Source organism: Drosophila virilis, chromosome 3, assembly GCF_030788295.1.
Source record: "Drosophila virilis strain 15010-1051.87 chromosome 3, Dvir_AGI_RSII-ME, whole genome shotgun sequence".
Classification (NCBI taxonomy): Eukaryota; Metazoa; Arthropoda; class Insecta; order Diptera; family Drosophilidae; genus Drosophila; species Drosophila virilis.
Window position 1 is genome coordinate 22,849,445 of NC_091545.1, and position 23,227 is coordinate 22,872,671.

A 23,227-nucleotide genomic window follows, 5' to 3' on the forward strand; every position below is an offset into this window, starting at 1 on the left:
CTAGTCTTGGCGTGTTTATAATCTGGTTGCATACTCTTGGGCTTAGTTCGATAACATTCAAAAATTTTATGTTGCATACCTGAAATAACTCTCTGTTATCGCTAACAGATCATTTGAGCATAACATTACAGCATTTTAACATAGCAGTGTGTGAGCATTTCATGTGCAACCGCTCTCTTTGAAGCTCGGCGCGAAGTCTTCTAACGTGCTTAGCGGATGTACATTTTTAAGTATTTCGATGCTAATGAAACTTAATAACAATAATAAAATATAATATTTGTAAATTATAACATGAACAGCACGTTTCAGTCAAGCGAATCTACAGCAAATCTACAAAACACAACTGAGCGGCAGTTAATAACAGACTGCTGTTAACTTAACAGACAGCTGTGTAGCCCGCTGAGTTGCATTGCTCTGCGCTTTGCTTGTTTATCTTGTTGCTCATTCGTTCACAAAAAGCCGATCGCGTGCGACGTATTTGCGCGTCTGTGTCCGATTTTTGTAGTGCGCGCGCTTTTATATTTTTCATGGAAATTGATTTTGATTAAAAAGTGCCAGCCAAATAAATAATTGAAAAATTGAAATTGAAGGCGTGTGAAATTGGCAAAACATACCAGCTGTCAAAAACCAATACGAGTGAGTGTGAGTGTATGTGTGTGTGTGTGCGCGCGCGCGTTTATTTTGTGTTTGTGTGTGTGTGTGTGTGTGTGTGAGCCTGGCCAGAGAGCGTGAAAAAATGCACTAAACGAGAAATCAAAGCAAATTAGCAAAAACAACAACAACAATAACAATGCCAAACTAAAGCTGCACTAACCAAAACGAAAAATAAATAAATAAATAAAGAAAATAACACAAATTTCTAACGAAAATCAAATTGTAAATTCCGGTTCGCGCACAAAACCAAAATGCAAAATACAATGCAAGCCTTTGCAGCGGCCGCTGCGGATGCGTCGACGTCGACGTCGCCGCCGGACTTTGATTTCCAGATGCCGTGTCGCTATTTCAAAAGTTCTTTTGCGCGTTCGCTTTCGCTGAACAACAACAACAACAACAACAATGGGAATGGGAGCAGCGCTTTGGCATTGCCCAAGAAGTCGCCGCAAATTGAGGCCAAGCAGCAGCAGCAGCAGCAACTGGAACAGGAGCAGCAACAGGAGTCGCTCTGCTTGACGCCGCCGCCAGCGCTGCCCGCGCGACGTCACACGACGAGCAACAACAACAACAACAACTTGACACATTTCAATGCAGCGCCGACTAATCAGCAGCAACAACAACAACAACAACAGCAGCAACAACAACAACAACAACAACTCCAGCGGAATCTGAATCTTGCCCTCACTTGGTCAATGCAGGTGAGCCTATTTTAAAGCCTATCTTTCTGCTATTCTTTCCCTCTTTGCCCCCTCTTGTGCTATGACTGCAGCACATATCACGCTTTGTTTTATACCCTTTAAAAACATATATAATATATGATTTGTTTTTTGAACACAAAGTTTTCTTTCTATATACGTTTTGTATATAAATATTTACAGGGTAACTGCAAGTCGTTCAAGCCTTGTCTTCTCTTCGGAGCAATAGAATATATATCTATATATTGCGTTAATTACAGGGTATCTGCCAGTTGTTCATTGTCAAGCCAAGCTCTTTGCTCTGTTGCCTTGGCGAAAAGTTGAGTTTCCTTTTCGGAATTGAACTGAATATTTATGTCACCTTGTTGTTTTGTTGCTCTGTCCATTTGTCCCTGTCCGTCCGTCCGTCCGTCTGTCTGTCCGCCTTGCAGCCTTGACAGCCTATCCGCCGGCGCTGCGTCTGGCGTCTTGCGTCTTGCCCACGCTTGGCAGCAGGAGCCGCATGTGGAGAAGTGGCAGCTTTTCCAGCTTCGGCTGCAGCTCCGTCACGGTGGCCGTGATATGACAACCTTTTTTCTCTTGCTTTTTTTTTTAAGGTCAACATTATTTATGTGCGAACTTTTTATGGATGACGCGTTTTATGCGTGTGTGTGTGTGTGTGTGTGCGTAAGAGTGGGGTGGGGGGGGCTTGCTTAGAGCGCTGTTTGATCAATGTGAGAGCTGCATAAATGGGGCTTACAGTGTCAATAAAGCTTGTTTAATGGCGTGAAGGGGTTAGTTATGAATGCTGAAAAAAAAAAAACACTCAGCGGGTGCTCAAGAACGTGGCAAGTGATAAAAAACGTTTCTCTCTGGCGTGAGAGCTTTTGATTTTTGTGGTTCTACTTTGCTTTCGCATTCGTTAACGTTTAACAGGCACGTGGGAGCTTTTCATTTTTTTGTAGTTCTGCTTTCTTGCTTTCCCTTTTGTTGTGCATTCGTTAACGTTTAACAGGCACGTTAAGGGTTTTGCTCACTTTAATGTAATTCTATTTTGTTGCGCATTCGTTAACGTTTAACAGGCAACAGGCTAACCAGAGCAAATCTTCGAATCTAATATGAGAAAACTTTGAAAATTAAACGATAGCAGCTAAAGAGTATCATTAAGAATAAGTGACTATTTTGTTTATCATGCCCAAAGATTTCGACATTGTTACCTATTCTAATTCCCAGTCGGTATTCTTTTTTTTTTTGGGAGGGGGGGGGGGGCATTATTATCTGTCGCGTGTTCCACTTGTTCCACATGCCAAATGGCCTAATGTCAGCTCGCAGCTGACAAACAGTTTAGCGTTTAGGCCTAAAACAAATTACGTCAATTAGCCTAAATGTCAAGAAAGGCAAAAAAAAAAAAAAGTTGGAGAAAAAATAATGCTAGTTATGTGTATGTAAAAAATGGCCATATATGGCGTAATAGCTATTTCGGTCATGGTCTGAAACGCGCAAAATAAAGACATTTGATATGACAATCTTTGGGCCTTAACGCACAGACGATTATAAGACCGAACTCGGTTCAATCCGAACGCTAGATGGCGCCAGCTTAGACGCGCGCACGCATCTCAACTTGCTCTTGGTCAAGAGATGGGGAAGGGGTGAAGGGGAGCTGGCAGCGATGCGTCGCCTGTTGTGACAGCAGCTGCCACAAACGCAGCGATGTTGCAACTACGTTGCGGTTTTTTGCCAATTGAAAGTGAAAATCAAGCAAATGCAATGAACTCTTGGGCATGCCGAGGCGGCCAAACAACTCCTACACAGCCAGAGCTAAAGTAGAAGCTACCAATGGCATGCGGGCGGTTGGGGGGGGGGGGGGGGGGGGGTGCGGGTTGGCAGAGGTGTTGCAGCAGCGAAAGCGTCGAGCGTCGAGCGGCAGCAGCTGCGTTAGAAAAATTCAAATTATGCACCGCAGCGCCATTGAAGTGTGGCCAAGAGGCCAGCAAAAGCAACAAAAACAAAGCGTATCGAGTGACAATCAAAAAGGAAAATAAAAAAAAAACACAAAATCAACTGCAATTGTTGTTGTTGTTGTTTAAGTTGTTGTTTAAGTTGTTGTTGTAGCTGCTGCTGCTTTTACCCATTACGTTTTTAACGGCGTCTATTAAAGCCGCAAATCTTGGCGACATTTCGTAATGAGGCAGTTGCCAGCGGCATAAACTTTGGCTAACATATCGCATGGCAAGCAGCAGCAGCAGCAGGGTGTGAGGGGAAGGGCCAGAGTGAGAGCGAGCGGAAGACGGGTAGAGCTAAACAAATGCCCCTCAAATTGTTGCCAGAAAGTATCTGCCACAAGTAATTGTACGGCCTTTTGTTGTTTTGTTTTTTTCCGCTTAATTTACATAATCAACCAACCCCCCCCCCCCCCCTTTTCCCCCTTCCCCCCTACTCGACTCATTCAAATTATGTTTGACCTTTGCCTTGCACGCATTCGCGAGCCGTCTTAATGATTGGAAAAGGCGTTAACATAAATAAATACCAAAATAAACAACAGCAACATTCTAAGGCTAATTAGCCTGGCAATAGTTTGGCCTAAACAGCCCCCCCTTCCCCCTCCCCCTCAAGTCTATAAACAGCAACTAAAATTGGCCTCAATTATGGAAGAATTTGATTGCTTGAGGAAAACTCAGCTGCTTAGGCTGACTTCATGGCCAATAAAACCGTGGAAAGAGATAGCCAAATGGGCTTTATGGAAAATCAAGCTGTGAAAGGTCAAGAATTGAAGGCTTCGCACAATCTTTAAATGTTCACGTGAGTTTACCTGAAACATGTCTAAACATTTCCAAAGGCTAGAATCTATTTATTCGTCAATTCGCATTTGTTTATGCCAACAAAAATCAACTTAATTTCAAACTTGTGAGCAAAAGCGAAATTTAAATAAAAAGAGGGATAGGTATTTTCGCCTCGCATCTTAAGTTCTTGTTTTGACACATTCATTTTTCTATTTTTAAGCATTTAAATTTTTTGCAAACGTTTATAAGTTGATTGTTAAATTGTATTCTTCATTCGAAGAGATTATAAATTATTTGTGATGGCAAAACAATATATTGATATAAGTTTATGCCATGAAAAAGAAAATTCAACTTAGAATTCGGGGAACTATTAAATATAGAGGGTATTTCATTTGTTCTTAGTTCTAGCAAATATAAAGAATATTTTGGTAAAGTGCTTTTATATAGAATTATATATATATATTTCAAGAAAATACGATTATCTCCTCGAGTTTTTGCACGGTTCTGATTTGCCGTAACACAAATTCTTATTAATATATAAATGTATATATGGAAATCTGTACTTACCTGAGAACCAGCTACTCACGATTATTTTGTTGTCTTCTTTTAGTTGAAGGGAGACGGACTTTAATATATCCATTTGCCTGAAAGAGAAGAGAACTAGTTAGTAAAAGTAAGTGCAGGAGAAAGATAGGTAAATAAGATGAGAGAGAAATAGAGAGACAGAGAAAGTGGGAAGAACGAGAGAGTGGAAGGAAGGGAGAGAGAGAAGGAACATAATAAAGGAGTAAGAGAGAGAGAGAGAGGGAAGAGATGTAAACCTGTAAATATAACACTTCTAAGCAATTCATGAAACCCCGCAAAGGCTTACTTGAATGTATGAGAATCGAATAGGAGGGCGTTCTACTTGCATATCAACGTCTTATATGCTTGAAACGAGGAAAACTCAGCCCAATAAGCCTTTGCTCATTCTTCTTCAAGCAATTTAAATTGCTTTAACTTTAATGCATGTCCTAACATCAACTAATTATTCTTATTAGGTATCTAAAAAATACATAGCGTAGAGTATGTCACCTGCCAAGATTTCAATTATATAGGAAATGCTAGAAATCTTTCAACAATTTTTCAAAATTAAACCAATATTTTTGGTTCCTTCCTTTACATTGCACGAGAATTCACTTTGGAATTATGAAAGAAATAGAAATGAAAAAAAGAACCACGCCTGGCACTTCGTTAAGAGCACACATCAAATCCCAACATCATTATGGCTCTATATATATATATATGTGCATATATATATATGAATATCTGTGTCTATATGGGAGCTGTGAGTTATGGTACTTTGGGCCCACTTCCATTTTGGCTCGTCAATCGGCACGGCACGGCACGGGGCGTGGCAGTTGTTTTGCCCCCAGGTTAAAAGACGCAAGTGAAATAAATGTGACTGTTGATTTTTGCACATTTTGCTTGGCGGCTGCAGCGGCAAAACTGAGCTGAAAATCGGACAGGTCCCACATAAATTTATCGAAAGCCAGCCGAGAATTTCCTCAGCTGCGGCAAGTGTTGTGTATTTATTTATAGTCCAGAGTTTATGTCTATATCTATGTGGCGCGGCGCTGTCGAGCGGCATAGGAAAATGGCAGGAAAATTCGAGATAAATGGAAATGGGTTAAATCGCGCGCGCCCTCTTCATGTTTTATTCATAAGTTGCAAATGCACTGAATGAAATAAACTAAGCAAAGGCGGCAGCACGATAGGAGGGGCAGGGGTAGGACGCAAGAGCTAAAAACATATCAAAAACAATTTAGTTTTCATTGAATAAGAGTCTCGAGAATTTGCAACATTTGCGGCAACTATGCAACTGTCAAGGCAATTTGTGCAACGGTTGTGGCCCGCGCCAAATGCCGTATGCCGCATGCCACAGCCAAGACACCGGCCGCAATGGTGCGTGTCTCGGCTAAGCGAGCTAATTAAAAACCCGAAACAAACAAATGCCGCACTCTAATTGTTAAATTCATTTACAGCGGTATTCCAATACCTTGCCCGACCCGATCTAAGCCAATCTCTATCTCTCTCTCTCTCTCTCTCTCGCCCAATCGTTTGTTATCTCGATGAAACCGGGCGCAGCTGCCGCTTTTTGTGGCACGCAGCAAATGTTAAAAAATAAATGCTGAAAGCATTCAAATCGCAGCATTATCAGGCAGCTATCGCAGGGTAAAAGCGAACTTATTTGTTTAAACAATGATTTGTTAGCAATATTTATAAATATATTCCATAAATTACATCAAAATATCTTCTCTAATTTTTCTCTGGCTTCTTTTGATAACTTGTTTCCTTTTCATCATGTCGTTTCTTCTTTCTTGTCTACATTTTTACTTTTACTATAAGAAATTATTATTATTTTCATTTTTTAAGTTTTCAAAATTGTTGTAGATGAAACCCCTTTTGATTTTGAATATTGTAAAATATATATTTTCTGGTTGTGTTTTTTTTTTCAAAAAAATTTTAAAATTTTTTAACTTTTATCAAACAATATTTAAATATTTGCTTGAATTTCTTTGACATCAATTTACCATATCACAAAACCCTTACTTTCTCCAATTCTGGCTCAAATCTTGATAACTTAAATTATTATACTAAAAAAATGTTATAATTTTTAACAGATATTACTTTTGAAAATTCCAATTTGTGGAATTTCTGGAAAATAAACAATTCATAAATATTTAAATATAAATAATAATCTATATTTTTAGGCAATTTAACTTTTAAATCTTTTTAAAAACTAGAAAAGAAGAAGAACTTTGGTTTGTAAAAAACAATAAATAATAGCAAAATGCATGTAAAATTTTATGTTTGTCTACCAGCAAAGCTAGGGTATGGAAAGTTCAGCTTTAAGCAATTTCTTTGATTATTTTTTGTTAGCTTTCAACAACAATTTGCTGCTGTTTGTTTTGCCTGTTCGTTGCGCAGAGCCGAAGAATGCGTTTAAAAGCCAAAGAAAGCGACTAACTGACTGACATTATCTACCTTATAGATGACACCCGGCCTTGAGCGGCGCATTGGGTGCAGACGATTGTGCATTTTGGGCTTTGGCTGTGCGAAATTGTCGTCGCCAGCTCATTAGCCATTTGCCATACCGGAAACTATTTGGCCATAATATTTGGTCATTTCTCCAGCTGCCGCTGCTGTTGGCCAATTAAGCCATTTCCATGGCAGTCGCAGACAATCTGTCGAGTGTGTCAGCCTTTGATTGACACATTGATACAGTTTGTTTATTTATTTTGGGCCGCAGTCCGCATTTGGCCAGCCTCGCTGCCAGTATTTGCGTTTAGGCCATCATTTAAATGCCAGTTAAAGCAGTCTGCAATGCGACTTCCAGCCATGGCCAAACAATTAGTTAGTTGGCCATTGAAAGCGTTTTTAACTTGCCACCGAACCAAAATGCCTCAAAGTGGCTTCAAGTGCGTTGCCCAAGAGCCATGAAATTGCTTTGGGCTGCGTCAGGTGGGCTGGCTCCGGCTCCGGCTCCGGCTCCACTGCACGCCAGATGAGACCACAATTCCAGCTGCTAAAGTGGGCATAATTAACATAAGTATGGCGATATCAATTGCCACAGCAAACACATAGGAAAAAGATTGAAGCGAAATTGAAAGAATGATTGCAGGCTGAAAATAGACACGTTGAAGTCAAATTGAAAGAATGTTTGCATGGGTTACACTCAAAAAAATATATGCCCTATAATTGAAATAAAATACTTTTTGTATATTTACATAAAATAAACTTTTGAAACTGTGCATCTATCTAATTAATCTATAATAATGCAACACTCGCAGCTGTATTAGAATTTACACTGAGCAAAAAAATATGCTTTTAATTATTATTTTTTGAAATTCTTTTATTAAATTACAGTTCTCGATTTTGGAAAATATATTAAAGCATTTCAAGAGCTTCAAAAGTTTAATTCGTGAGTCTGGGGGGGAATTCCGCCAGGAAATGTGGAAAAATCGCGGAAATCGCGTTTATATGCACAAACTTATATCTAAGATTTTAGGCGCAAAAGTTGACAGGGGCATGGCTGATATATATATTATAAATTAATTATTGTATTGTCTAGTATATTTTACCATTTTATCTTTCACTTAAAACAGCTTTAAACGAAAATCTCTCTCTAAATATCATTTCAAACTTTTTTCTTTCTTCTTTCTTCTTTAAAGAACCTCCACGAATTAACATATTGCCCATTTGTTTTCGGTATTTGGTTCGTTGGGTTCCTAACATTTTTTATGCTGCGCATTAAACTTAAATTGCGCATTGGTTGTTTTTTGCCTTCTGTTTAACTACATTTCACACGCTTTGTCGAGAAGTCACCCCTATGATTCACAAAACCCCCCACCCCCCCCAAAAAAAAAGAGAAAAAATACAAATGAAAATTTCCCACCATATCATTTTTAAGCACTTGCCAGGTCTGTGTCTTCCGCTGCGGCTACTTGTTTAAATGCGTTTTAACTTAAACGCTGTTAATTTAGTTGTTACGCTTGAGACAAACCTCAACAAACGGATCGCAGCGAATCTCTAGATAACATATGAGTATTAAAAGCTTTTTCTCTTCTTTTTTTTTCCCCCCAGTTACATGAGCAGCATTTTCACCAAAAGAAATGAAACCAAAATTTAGCAAAGGGTAGGGGCAGCTGATGGTGGGAGGGGGGGGGGAAATTGATGACGATATCAGCAATCCTTTTGATTTCTTCTTGAATGCTGTCATATACGTCATGCTACAACAACAACAACAACAACAGCAACAACGAAAGCAGCGCAGCTTTTAACTACCGTCGTTGTTGTTGTTGTTGCTGCTGTTGTCGAGCTAGAATTTATTATTTCCGCCAACATGTTGCACGACAGCAACAAAAAAAAAAAAAACAAAAACCAAATGTAAAAAAGAAGAGTTGACAGGCTGCGCTGTTCCATTGAGTCATACGCGTCGGCAGCGCAGTAGCAGAGCAACAGGTACGCATGCGCAACGCCGACGTCAACGCTGCCGCTGTCGCTGACGCGGAGGGTGGCCGCTGAAGAGGAACGCAGCAAACGCAGCGAAACGCGTTCACTGCGGGCTGCTTTACTTTAATTTGGTCTAGCTTGTTGTTGCTGTTGTTGTTGTTGTTTCTGTTGTTTCTACTCGTGTTGTTGTTGTTGTTGTTGCCGCTGTTATCGGCGCAATTCCGCCTTTTGAAATTTGCTGCTCTGTTGAGCTTTTTTCTAGTTTTTACTTGTTTTGTTTTACACTTGATGAACTCTGCTAGGCAAATGCAATTGAGAGCAAATGGGAAGAGAGAGATAGAGAGAGAGAGAGAGAGGGTAGAGCGTGGGCACTTGTTGAAACAGACGCTTTTGATTACTTGAGCAGTGGTGGGAAGAGAGAGTGAGTAAAAGAAAGATAACGAGAGCGAGGCGCAGGACATTTCAAACTGTCGATTAACATTACATTAACAGCGGCATTTTAACATTTCACACGAATTTAATGCGAAAGCCCTCGACTCATTCAATTAAGCCTTAAATTCGGGTGTCTTTAAAGCATTTAAAAATCTATAAGTCAAAATATTATATGTATAGAAAAAGAGCGAGAGATGCGCTTTAAGTTACTTGAGCAGAGGCGAAGAGAGATAACAAGAGCGTGGCGGCAGAGGACATTTCAAACTGTAGCAGCATCAGTTAACATTACATTAACATTAACAGCGGTATTTTAACATTTCTCATGAATTTAATGCAAAAACTCTCGGCACATTCAATTAAGACTAAATTCTGCAGTTTGTAAAGCATTTAAAAATCTATAAAAATAGCTCAAATATTAATAAGCATAACCTTGGCTTATCTCGAGTCCATTTGCATATATTTGCCACGAATGCTGCAGTCTTTTAGCACTTTCCAATAAGTCACACCTTGGCGGCGCCAACCGAAGGTTTTTTATCATAATTTCAATTACTCGTTAATCTGCAATTCGCATTCCCCCGAAGCGCTTCTCTTGCGTTTGTTTAAGCTGAGGCAAACAAACAAAATATAATAACAATAATGAAAAACAAAGCATTTCCTAGGTCAAAGCAATCAACAGAAAATATCTGCACGCCAAGAGCGTATAGCAGATACAAAAATCCAAATCTGAATCTCAAACAATTTGCCATTACACTTTTATGGCAAATGCTCAAAACTAATTTCATGGCTTTAGTGTAAAGCTCGGTACAATAAAAGCCAACAAATTGAAATGCTCGTAATAAGGTCAAATGTGTTGCTCAAAAAAGGTCACGGAAACGTGGCTGCACTGCGCTATCTGGCGGTGGGTGGCCCTCCTCAAAATTTGAATGCAATGCAAAAAGCGCCCCAAGCGGCCAAAAGCGACGAAACGTTCCGATTGTAGAGCAACGCGCGGGTCGAAGAGCAGCGTACCGAAGAGACCGAGACCTCGGCAACGTTGACTTTGTCGTTGCAGCAGTCCTTTCCGCAAGCGAAACAAAACAAAAGCAAACAAAGTGCTTCAAGGTATGTGACTGAGGTCAGTGACTGACTAAAAGATACCCTGTAAACAATTGTGAAGAAAGTAAAGAGAATATGTAGGGCAAAATTAATTTGCAAAGCCTCATCAGGAGAGAGAGATGAAAAGTGTATATAAAGGAGCCTCCCTACTGACTATACCAAGAGTAATGCAGAATATCCAAGTTCTCAAAATTTCTCTCTAATTGTGTCTAATAATAAATATTCTAAGCTTCTAAAACTTTCAATTTAAACTGAGAAAGTAAATCGCTTTTCTATGAATAGATATGTAGAATATATAAAGCAAATATATTGAATTGTGTAGTCTTAATATTGTAGATTGAACAAGAAAAAGGATTTTACTCAAAAAATGTGAAGAAAGAATATTGATTATATTCATATTATAAAATACAATTAATGAAATTAAGTTCTTCAAGGATTCATTAGAATTTGCATTCAAACTTTACCTTATCTAGAAGAAAGTTCGCTTCGCGCACATTTTCCCTCTATTTCTTGAGCTATATAAGCAAAAGATGCAAGATTCAAAGAATCTTTTTAGTATATATGCAAATGAGGCGTTCTCACTTGTCAATTCTCTGCTTAGCAGTAATACGACCTTTTAAGCGGATCGGGGAAATATAATGTCATAAATCTTTGTAGGATCTGCCTTCTTCCGGTGCTTTCATTTCATTACGCCCCCCTTTTGGCCTTTTCGGCTACAGGGTACAAATAACTGGAAAACAAAACAATGCCAGAGAAAAACGTTGAAATAATGACAGCCCCAGGAGGGGGCTGGCCATATTCTCTCCCACTCACCCTCTCTCTCTCTCTCTCGCTCTGCCTATTTTTTTTTTTGTCGAGTGTGTATTTGAATCCGAGGCGAAGGCAGCGCTGACAACTGTGGCTGATGCTGAAATCAAAACACGGCTACAAACAATGCAACAGACAAAAAGTGCAACGCGCTGCAAGACAATGGCAAATGGCAGGGCAAGCCAGGGGTGTAGGGGGCGGCAGCGGCGGTGGGTGTGCCAAGGGGTACGCATATTTGCTGTATGGCCATTAATGAAAATGGCCAACATGCTAGTGCTCGGAGGGGACAGCGGATGGAGGGGCTGCTGTTGCAGTCGGTGGCCGCATTGTTTTCATTTCAGAAAACTGCTCCGTTTTCGCATGCTTAATTATGGCCATTGACATGCAACGTGTTGCACGGTGCCGCATCTATGTGATGGACAAACTAATAAGCCTGGCATTGTTGTTTGCCAACAGAGAACTAACTGGCTGCAATGTGCCCGGCGGGCCAATCCAGGGCCCACCATCAAATTAATCATGCGGTATCGCATTTCGCCAGCCATCGCAACACTCTCGTTTCGCAGTTACATTTATAGCTCAATTCGTTTGGCGGCTGTTGCCACCCATTTGTGCCGCATGTGCCACACTCGGCGGCACTTGCTGGCAATTTATGTTGTTTTTTTTGGCTGCGACATAAATTGCTGTAGGCAACACCGATCCGCATGGGCCGAGGGTTCAGCGGATGCAGGGTAATAGAGTAAGGAGCTCTTTAAATTTAGACACTCACCTCGTTGTTATTGTTGTTGTTGTCGCAGCCACAGTATCTGTATCTGCATCTGCATCCTCTTAGTGGCCCATAAATCAGCTGACTTTGGTTACAGTTTTGTTTACAAGCTGCCTGTGCGCCATGCACATATTTTAATTAGTTTTTTTGCACTTCTTTCATGGGTGTTGTAGTAATTGGAATTTTCGAGATTGGCAAATAGGTACTTTTGGCTTTTAAGGAGTGTCAACAATTAGTTGGGTAACTTCCGTTAGTCGCATACGATACAAGCCGTGAGTAATGGTTGTTAGATCTAGATGTGAGAAACCAATTATAAAACTAGCTTATGGAATGCCAAAAGGCTAAACACAGGTCATACTGGAAGATAAAGCATCTCATACATACATAGTACATAGTACATAGTACATAGTACATAGTACATAGTACATAGTACATAGTACATAGTACATAGTACATAGTACATAGTACATAGTACATAGTACATAGTACATAGTACATAGTACATAGTACATAGTACATAGTACATAGTACATAGTACATAGTACATAGTACATAGTACATAGTACATAGTACATAGTACATAGTACATAGTACATAGTACATAGTACATAGTACATAGTATAGTACATAGTACATAGTACATAGTACATAGTACATAGTACATAGTACATAGTACATAGTACATAGTACATAGTACATAGTACATAGTACATAGTACATAGTACATAGTACATAGTACATAGTACATAGTACATAGTACATAGTACATAGTACATAGTACATAGTACATAGTACATAGTACATAGTACATAGTACATAGTACATAGTACATAGTACATAGTACATAGTACATAGTACATAGTACATAGTACATAGTACATAGTACATAGTACATAGTACATAGTACATAGTACATAGTACATAGTACATAGTACATAGTACATAGTACATAGTACATAGTACATAGTACATAGTACATAGTACATAGTACATAGTACATAGTACATAGTACATAGTACATAGTACATAGTACATAGTACATAGTACATAGTATAGTACATAGTACATAGTACATAGTACATAGTACATAGTACATAGTACATAGTACATAGTACATAGTACATAGTATATAGTATATAGTACATAGTACATAGTACATAGTACATAGTACATAGTGCATAGTACATAGTACGTAGTACATAGTGCATAGTACATAGTACGTAGTACATAGTACATAGTACATAGTACATACTACATACTACATACTACATACTACATACTACATACTACATACTACATACTACATACTACATACTACATACTACATACTACATACTACATACTACATACTACATACTACTTACTACATACTACATACTACATACCTAACACTAAATACCTAATACTAAATAGCTAATACTAAATACCTAATACTAAATACCTAATACTAAATACTAAATACTAAATACTAAATACTAAATACTAAATACTAAATACCTAATACTAAATACTAAATACTAAATACTAAATACTAAATACTAAATACTAAATACTAAATACTAAATACTTAATACTAAATACTAAATACTAAATACTACATACCTTCCAGTTGATTAGATCACGAACACAGCACACAAACACACACGACACTTTTAATGCAGCATGAAAACCTGCTGGGCTTACTTGAATTCATGAGAATCGCATAGGAGGGCATTACATATTTTAAATGTGCAGGCCAGCAGGAAATTTACTTGATATTGCGTTTCGTTTAAGGGAATATCTTTACAAACATACATACATACCTACATGCATGTATACATATATACACACATTCGTACATACATACATGCATACATGCGTACATACAAACACAGATATATACATATATGCATGTATGTATATAAACTTCTGTAAAAGACGTAGTTTAGGCTATGTATTGATTACCATGAGTCTGTTAGCTAGTTAGTCAGTCAGTTAGTCAGTCAGTTAGTCAGTCAGTTAGTCAGTCAGTTAGTCCTTCAGTTGATTCTTTCAACGTAAGTCAACTTCTTGCCTAAGACAACAATAACGACTTGAACAATAGATTATTTCCCATGTCTTTACAATGTTTGGACGTGAGCTTTGATCTTTTGGCCATTTGATAGCAGCTTTAAAATCCATTCTGTTCAAAGAGTTTGACTCGCCCCCGCTCCTACCGAAAGCCCACTCGAAATCTCGACTGCCTTCTGGCCAAATACGCCAACGTGCCCAGTTGGCGCTAATGAGCCGCCGCCTGGACGCATTAAATAAATATTTAATTTCAAAAAATTATTCAAGAGACCAAGAGACACACACATACATGCACGCACACACATACAGACAGACTTAAAAATATGTGTTAAAAGGCAATTAAACGCAATTAGCCAATTAGCATGGGTCATCAGCGCCAGCAGCCAGCGCCAGTTGCCAGTCGCCAGTTGCCGGTGCCCAAAAGCTGGCTAAGAGTTGCAACAACAACAACAACAACAACAATAATAATAACAAAATCAACAGCAACAACAACAATAACAACAAGTCACAAACATTAGCAACGACTTCCGTTAGAATCAAAAATAAAAAAAAAAACATATTTTAAATTGTGCACGCCGCGCTTTTCATGTTTTGTTTTGGCTGTTTTTTCAGTTTCTATACCCTACGCAATTCAAAGAGAGCGTATTGGTTATGCTGGAGGCATGGAGGCGTGGAGTTAATGACCACGCCCACTAGAGGCACAGATTTACATATAAAATAGCTCAGATATGACAGTTGATCTTATCATGCGGCCACACCCCCTTTATATACTATATACCCTCTACACACACTACATGCAGTAATGGGAGAGCAAGTCACAGTTTGAAAGTCACTGCCTTAACATTTAACAGTCTTGGACTGAGCTTCCAATCAAATACAATTGGCAATTACATCGCGTACAGAGTATTGCGCAGTCGTGTGCAGCCGAAACACAAAAGTTCTCACTCGTTTTTTCTGTTTTCCACTCGCGAGCGTGCAAATCGCTGTCCCAATTTTTCAAGCATAAAAACTGACGACCGCCAGCAATAGAGAGAGAGAGAGCCCAAGAGAGCTCGTGGCAGACAAAAAAATATAATAAATAATAATAAAAAATACTAATAATAATATTTTATTTTGCAAGCAACAAATGCGACTAGACAAATAAAAAAGAATTATTATGCAATTTCTGAAGTCGGCTCTTCATGAGCATGATAATGCTTTTTGTCGGCCATTTGGATAATGATCGCGAGTTTATTATTATAAGGTGTGCGCTTCGTTGGCCAAGCAAAAGACTTGGATATGACCCAACCAGAGGCTAAGGAACTTATTCAAGATGCTTGAGATGGGCTCAGCTTGGGGAATGGGAGCTTGCGAGACGCAGGCGGAGAACTGTGTTAACACCAAATTTCGCAACTTAAGAGGAGCTCAGCTGCGAGTTGGTGGAAGATAGATGTATATGGGAAGAGTGCAAAAGACATGGTAGATTTATTAAAGGTGCCTGGGCTGGGCTTTGTTGTGCGTTGGGAAGATTAAGTTGCTTTCTATTTGCCTCTAGCGGGTTCAGTTGTAAATTAGACAGGGAATAGCCCAAGTAAAGCCAAAGAACCTATTTAATATGCTGGAGTTGGGATTTGTTTGTTGATATAAAACATCTATAAGCCTGCTTTCTGCTAGCTGTGTGTATTTAAATTACCTCAGCTTTAACTAAAGCGAAAGATAGAGAAAGAGAGAAAGAGTAAGTATGAATTGACATGACCTAACGAAAGCCAAGAAACATACTTAATATGCCTGAAATTAGAATCTCTATAAAAGAGAAGCTTATTATTTGCGGCATGAGACCAATTACCCTTGCAGAAGGTATTCTAAGTTTGTCATGAAATGTGTAACGCATAGAAGAAGACATGTCCGACCTCATAAAGTATATATTCTAGATAAGCATCAATAGACGAGCTTATAGAGTCTGTCTGTTTCTATGCGAACAATTATTATCTCAGTTTTAAAGCTATCTACTTAAAATTTTAAATAGGTGCGTCTGTAGGTTCTTGTTCTTGTATGGAACATCTTTTGTTTATCAAGCTATATATCAACTTGGCATTTATTATAAATATCGCACTACTATATTATATAGCAGTCTAAGAAGAGTCGGACTGTTTTTTAGATACTTTTATCAAAAAAGCCAAATGTCTGCCACGGTATTGAATATTCGGCATGCCGCAAATAAGCTTACTTTCTTGTATTATCAAATTTTATAATGCTCTCGTTGATTTCTTACGCTTTGAAATGTCGATTTACTTAATTTTACAAATTTAAAATGGCATCAGTTCTTATATAGACAAAAGCAATTTAATTTAAGAGGCGATCAGGTCTTATATAGACATAACGTAAGAAAAAGTATGCAGATTAACAGATAGATTAGTGCAAAAAAAAGAAATCGTCAAAGTTTCTACCTTATTCGGATTGTTTCAATTCCAAATATCGCAAGATAAAATGGGCTCGGCTGTAAGATATGAGCAGCAAATGGCTTTCTGCTCATTAAAGATTGTCATAAAAAAGACTTCACAACTTTCAGCCATTGTATCAAGTCCATATATCGAGCTCTCGAGTGATCAAACTCAACGTGTCTCTTGTGCAGCTCTTTTCGCATATGAATTTTTGATTAGACAGTTCGTTGAACTGCGCTGCCTTCAAATGGAATTCTGCCGAAAATCGCTAATAAATGAACAATATATACATTATATATACACATAATGTATGTGAAGAGCATCGCGTGTGCTTTGATAAATCGTGTAAAATCCTCAAAGAGAGTTCGCTCCTAACGAATCGACGACGCGTTCAGCATTTTAAAAGCAATTTCCACAGCTATTTAAGTTTATGTGCGATTTTGAAAATTTATGCTAACGGGGGCACTAAAGTTTTATAGCTGCCCCTGCCAGAGCACCCGACTGGGAACTGAAGCATATGGAAGAAGAAGATGAAAAAAATATATATAACAAAAAAAAAAAAGGAAAAAAAATACAGTTTCATAGTTTGCGTAAACAAATTCGCAACACATTCATTCTAAACTCTGGCGACTTTAATAAATCCTTGACATTAGCCTGTCGAGCCACCCACCAGATTGTATACAGTTTTTGGCCTGGTCTGCAGGCAGCCAAGTGAACCAATTAAATTGCAGTTGCAAGCAGGAGAAACTCAGTTGCAGCGACGTGTCAGTGTCGGTTGCAGCGTCCGTGGCAAATTAATGTTACTTCACACACTGAATTATGAGGTTGCCACAAGCGGCGCATAAATAAAATCAGTCTACCGAACTCAACGCCGACACGACCCAAAAGAATCAAAGCGCACACATGCACAAACACACCTGCAACGTGCAGAAAGCAAAAATTGTAAAAAATTGCGCACGAAAGTGATACGAAGCTGGTATACCCTTTCAGGAAAACGGCAATCATAATGGAAGATAATACGCATAGACCAGTTCAGTAGAAGATTACAAATAACAATACAAATAACAATATAATAATAATAATATTGGTAATGAAAATGATAATTCTAATGATGATGATGATGATGATAATGATGATGCTAATGAAAACAACAATAATGATAATGCTATTGCAAATGTGAATGAGAATGAGAACGGTAATGCTAATTAAAAGGATAATGATAATGCTAATGAAAATCATGAATAATAATAATATAAATAATAAGAATAATTATGATAATGATAATAAAATGATAATGATAATGAATAATAATAAAAATAATAATAAAAATTATACTAATAATAACAATAATAATATCAATTACTACGATAATGATAATAAATAATACTAATAATAATATTAATAAAAAAAATAATAAAAATAATAATTATAGCCATTACAATATATTATAATAAAGATAATTAACAGATATTTAAATGTTTTAAATTTCCATCGACTGTCCCCATACAATATAGTGTTCTGTTGTGGGGATCTGCTAGATTCCGACTTATACAATAGTCACTGCAGTACAGTCTTACAAAGTTTCGTCAAGATAGCGCCAATACAATCGGAGTTCGCAAAGGTCTCCCTTATGCCAACCTAAGATATACACACTTTCGAATACATTGATGTGCTTATTTCAATGCATTGCCCATTACGTAACAAAGTCGTAATACGCCTTGGCGTAATGTAAACCATCTAAAAATGGGAAAAAAAGAAGGGAAGAGAACTTTTGTTCGCGTCGTCATCAGCCATCGTCGCTGGGGCGCTGAGCTCATCACGTATGCAGGGTGCACATTATGTTTGGATTTTTCTTCTTTTTTTTTTTTGGTCGCCTCCCGTTCCCTGACATGCCACAGCCGAGAGCAGCGGTAAAAATTTGCCGCACGAGTGTCGAACCTATTTGTAGTTATCAGAAAATTAAAAAGAACGTGCGCCAAGGGGAGGCAGGTAACGGCAGGGACTGGAGTCGAGGCAAGGCGGCGACGCGCAGTCGTGCGATTCTAACTGTGCTTGGCAGTAAGTGAAATAAATTTGTGAGAACAAGGCTCCAATATTAAAGCCAATGGGCAACTTTGGGCTTCCAGCTGCACGACCACTCGTTGCTTGCTTCGCTCTCTCTCTCTCTCTCTATCTTAAAATCAAAGCTTGTAAAACAGTGCGTACATAAGGTCCACCCCACCCATTCCCCCCGTCAACAGATGTGCTGCGCTTTCGTGCTGTGCCTTGAGCGCATTACACTTACAAGCAGCGCAAGCTTGGCACGTTTTACGATCCAAACGTCGCCCAACTATTGATTTCAATTTGCATTTAATGACTTTATAAGAGAGCATAAAAGTTGAGAACAGCCAGTAACATATCAGTTACAATGACAATAAGCACAGCTATTGTCTCGGCCATAACATGGCTTGTGGTTGTAAGTATTTGCCAGAAAGCCGACAACAATTGCAATCAATGCAAACTTTTCACCTTGAAAAGTCATTAACTGACCACACTTACTCAACACTTATTCACCCACATAGGCATCAAGAGAGCACACTCTCACGCACACTCTCACGCATACTCACCGCGCTGCCGGCCAGTGCATGTGGGCGATGATGCATTTGATGCTGGTTAATATTCATATGCAAAATGTTGATTAACATGCTGTGGCTGGGGCTGGCAAATTCACCACGCCAACATCTTAGCTGCAATAAAGTGAGAGTACAACAGAGTTGAGTATTTGAGCGGCACTCGAGTATTAGATCATGGTCAATCAATATCAGCATTGAGTGGAAATTAGCTGCTCCTTCAAAGAGTGACAACCAACAGAGCGAGCTAGCAGCAGTATGTATTGTGTATTACAATTTGTGGGCCCATTGATAGTTAAACAATTTTCAAGTTCCGTTCAGCGCTTTTGCCCGTTGTGCTTTGCATTTCCGTTCTGCGTGCATGACAGGCACTCCCCACACGTCCGTCGCTTTGCTTGGTCAGCGAAGGCCATTGGCTTTGGAAAAGCCAAACTGAACAGGTTCGCTGCAGCCCACCTGTGCCGGCCAGAATATGCCATTCACAGATCTCGCAGTTTGAGCAGCACTGGGCGCTACCTTCGTGCCGGCTGAATTGATTGGGGCGCTAGGCAGCTGATAATTGACGTAAAAAAAAAAAAACAACAAAAAAAGAAAAGGTTAGTTCGGGCCAAATTGCTAACAAAAAAAAAAAAATTACTAAGCATTTTCACAGCCAGTTGAGCGAAAATTGAATTTTTCGCTGTGCTGTTGCGAATTTGATGGCTTTTGAAAGGGGTCTCTAGAAAGCCGCTGCTACCCCCTTCCCCCCTCCTCACTCTTTCGCTTCAAAATCCATTTCGAATTTGTTGTGTGTAATTTCAAGCGTACGAAAAGAACTTCAAAGCGTCTGCATTAAACGCTTGGCAGGCGTTGTCAGCGATGACGATGCGCCATTCACCCGATTGGAGTCGAACCCGTTGCCAGAACCTGCCTCAGTCGACTGGGTATACCTAGAGATTAATTCAATTAAATTCGGCTGCTTTCAAATTCAAAGAACAATATTATTTTCTGTTGTGCTGTTGCGCCTTTATTTTTTGAAAGTTTCCACAAGCGAAATTAATCAATTTAAGCGTAATCAAACCATTTGCGTGATTTGCAAAAATATAAAAGAATAAGTAATATTTAGATGACTGAAGAAAAAACAACAACTTGCGCACATTTTTGAAGTGCCTTGGCTTTTGGCCGCGGGCGCAAACCAAATTGAAGCTACTTGAAGCTTGTGAAATGCTGGCAGCACAAAAAATGATAAAAAAAATTATGAATTTCAATTGGCTAAAATGGCACAAGAGAAAAAATCAAACCCAAGAGACAGCGCAAAATTGACAAAATATAACAAAAAAAAAAAAAAAATAAAATAAAACAAAATAAATAAACGCGAAAGTAAGGGCATATTGGGCATGCCGAAGATTTAATGCACTTTAAGACATTTGCTTGCAGATATGTGAGAATTTAAAACGGAGTTTGATAAATATATCTTGGAAAATGGAATATTGTGCCCCTTGAGAACTCATTTCGACAGATTCTTCATATAGTATAGTATAGAGGTTGATGAGATTTAGCATGTATGAAGGGAAACATATAAATGTCAAATTTCGTCAAGATATCTGATTAACAAAAAAGTTTGCCATACAAGACCCTTCCTTTCAATCGATATTATCTATGGCAGCTATATGATATGACAGCTGTATATGTATGCAGAAAGATCTATCTATGTGAATTTTGAAGACAGTTACCGTCTTGAAGCAGAGAGACAAGTTCGCATAGAAACAGGCAGGCCATATCAACTCGTCTGTTGATGCTAATCTAGAATATGTACATTTTATGGATTCAGAGAAGCCTCTATCTTAGATATTTCATGACAAAACTCTAATACCCTGTGCAAGAGTATACAAAATGTTTGTTTAAAATAGCACAACGAGATGTGATTATTCATTAAATAAGTAAATATCGAAATAAATACAATATATATTATGTCAACCAAAAAAGCAAAAACCCTTCTCGGAAATGACATTACCTAATATTATTAAAATAAAAAAAAAAATTATCTCAGTTGAGCAAAGGATTAAAAAACCTTAAATCTTTGTATTTTAATTTGAAAAGCAAAAGTCAAATTTAATGACAGCACACAATGCCCAATTGTTCGTGTAAATCCTTTCAGTCAAGTTTTTGTGTGTTCGATGGGATATTTGAAACTTTGTTGCCATTGTTTTTGTTGTTGTTGTTGACATATTCGACATTTTGTGGAAAATGCCAGTGTATTTTACATTTAATTAAACAGCGACGCGTTGAACAACAATTGAAATTGATTGTGCGTAAAGGCGGACAACAAAAGGCCGCCAGCCGCGCCCACAACGCCCACGGCACAAAATGCCGGCGCGCCCAAACAAAAGCCACGAACAGTTGGACAGCCATTAGGGCGCCATTTAAAATGGCATTTGTGCCCTTCTGCCCTCCCCGGCATTATACTCACCCCTAAAAGAAATGTTCAACAAAGCGTTTGCTGTAGTTCACTGTCAATACAATTGGCCCGAAATGGAATGCGACACGGATACGCAGCACAAGGTGTACCGCGAGATACTTGCAACAACGACGGCGAACTTGACAGATTGAGAGATTGACGCTGGCCAGTTAATCAGCAAAGCGTTGCCTAATGAAGGTCAAATGTGTTGACAAAAACAAAAGTAGAAGAAGACAGCGTCTGGAGTCTGTTGTCAGCCAGTTGTTATATAGTAGTTGCTTTTTACTCTGGCGGATATCGAAATGCGTTCCACTTCGCAGCGCGTGCATTTCAGCTATGCGCGCCCCATCATTTGTATCTGTATCTGACAGATGCACACATGCACACGCACGCACATGCTGAAGCTTCAATAGCGACAATTAAAGCAGACAACGCGTCGTATGAGTAACCTAAATTTGTTTTAACTAAACTCTGGTAACTGCCCTTCCCTTTCCCTCACATGCGTGCCACATCCGCGGAAGTTGCCGCAAACGACGTGCAAATGGCTTTTGGTCTTGACAACAATTTAACGAAATGCCTCAAAATACCTACCCAAAATGGCAATAATAAAAAAGACATAATAATAATAATTATTATTATACTACGTAATTATGCTCAATAATAAACGGCAATCAGTTTTTGAGGCAAACTGTCGATTGCGAAAAAATGCCGGACAACAATTGAAGTTTTCAGTTTTGTCATTGTTGTTGTGCGCACTCATGTGAGAAAGTTGTGCCAAATGCAGATTTTACTCTAATGATAATGTACCAAATGATAAAGCAACACACCATTTTTTTTTTACACACCGCCCGCCACAACATTTTCTGTCCATTCCCCTATTGAAAATGAAAATTGAAGAGGGCATAACTGGCTTTTAACTGGCAGATGCAGGCCAGTCGGGTAACAACAGAGTGTAAGCATTGGGCATTGTTAGATGCACATTTTTATATGTCACATTTAAGAGCTTTAAGTTTCAGAAAGATCGGACTCTAAGCACCGAAGTTAAGCAAGAATGCATTCCTTGTAAATAGTGTGTGGGATCAAGGGAAAGAAGCACAGGCACAGCAAGTTTTTATATAATTATGACAAGGCATAGAAGAAGACATCTTCGACCTCATGGAGTATATGTATTCTGGATCAGCCGCAAAGGCCGAGTTGATATAGCCATTTAGTCCATCTGTTCGTCTGTCTGTTCCTAAATGAACACATTTCTCAGTTTTAAGGCTATCCTTTTGAAACTTTCTCGTTTACATATACAAAATCTTATCCAGATTTAAAATCTTATATCATATATCTGTCATAGGAACGATCAATCGAGCAGTTGATTCCTGCATGCAAAACTTTCTTGTTGTTCAAGATATCTTAACCCTACTCGGCATTAACTATTTTCGCTGTGCTTCTTAGCTACGAGCAAAGCTTTATAGGTATTATGAAAAGGTTCGGTTTGCAAGGGTTTACAATTTTCGTAGTCAT

General features: G+C 38.7%; 1 protein-coding gene across 1 annotated transcript in view; it reads left to right on the forward strand.

The window, feature by feature from the left end:
- Positions 1 to 408: 408 nt before the first annotated feature.
- LOC6623630 (probable serine/threonine-protein kinase cdc7) overlaps positions 409 to 23,227 on the forward strand; it is a 35,337-nt gene continuing 12,518 nt past the window's right edge. The window contains exon 1 of the mRNA XM_002048261.4: positions 409 to 1,352. Coding sequence (XP_002048297.2) covers positions 906 to 1,352 — 447 coding nt within the window. The 5' untranslated portion in view covers positions 409 to 905. The remainder of the gene's footprint in view (positions 1,353 to 23,227) is intronic.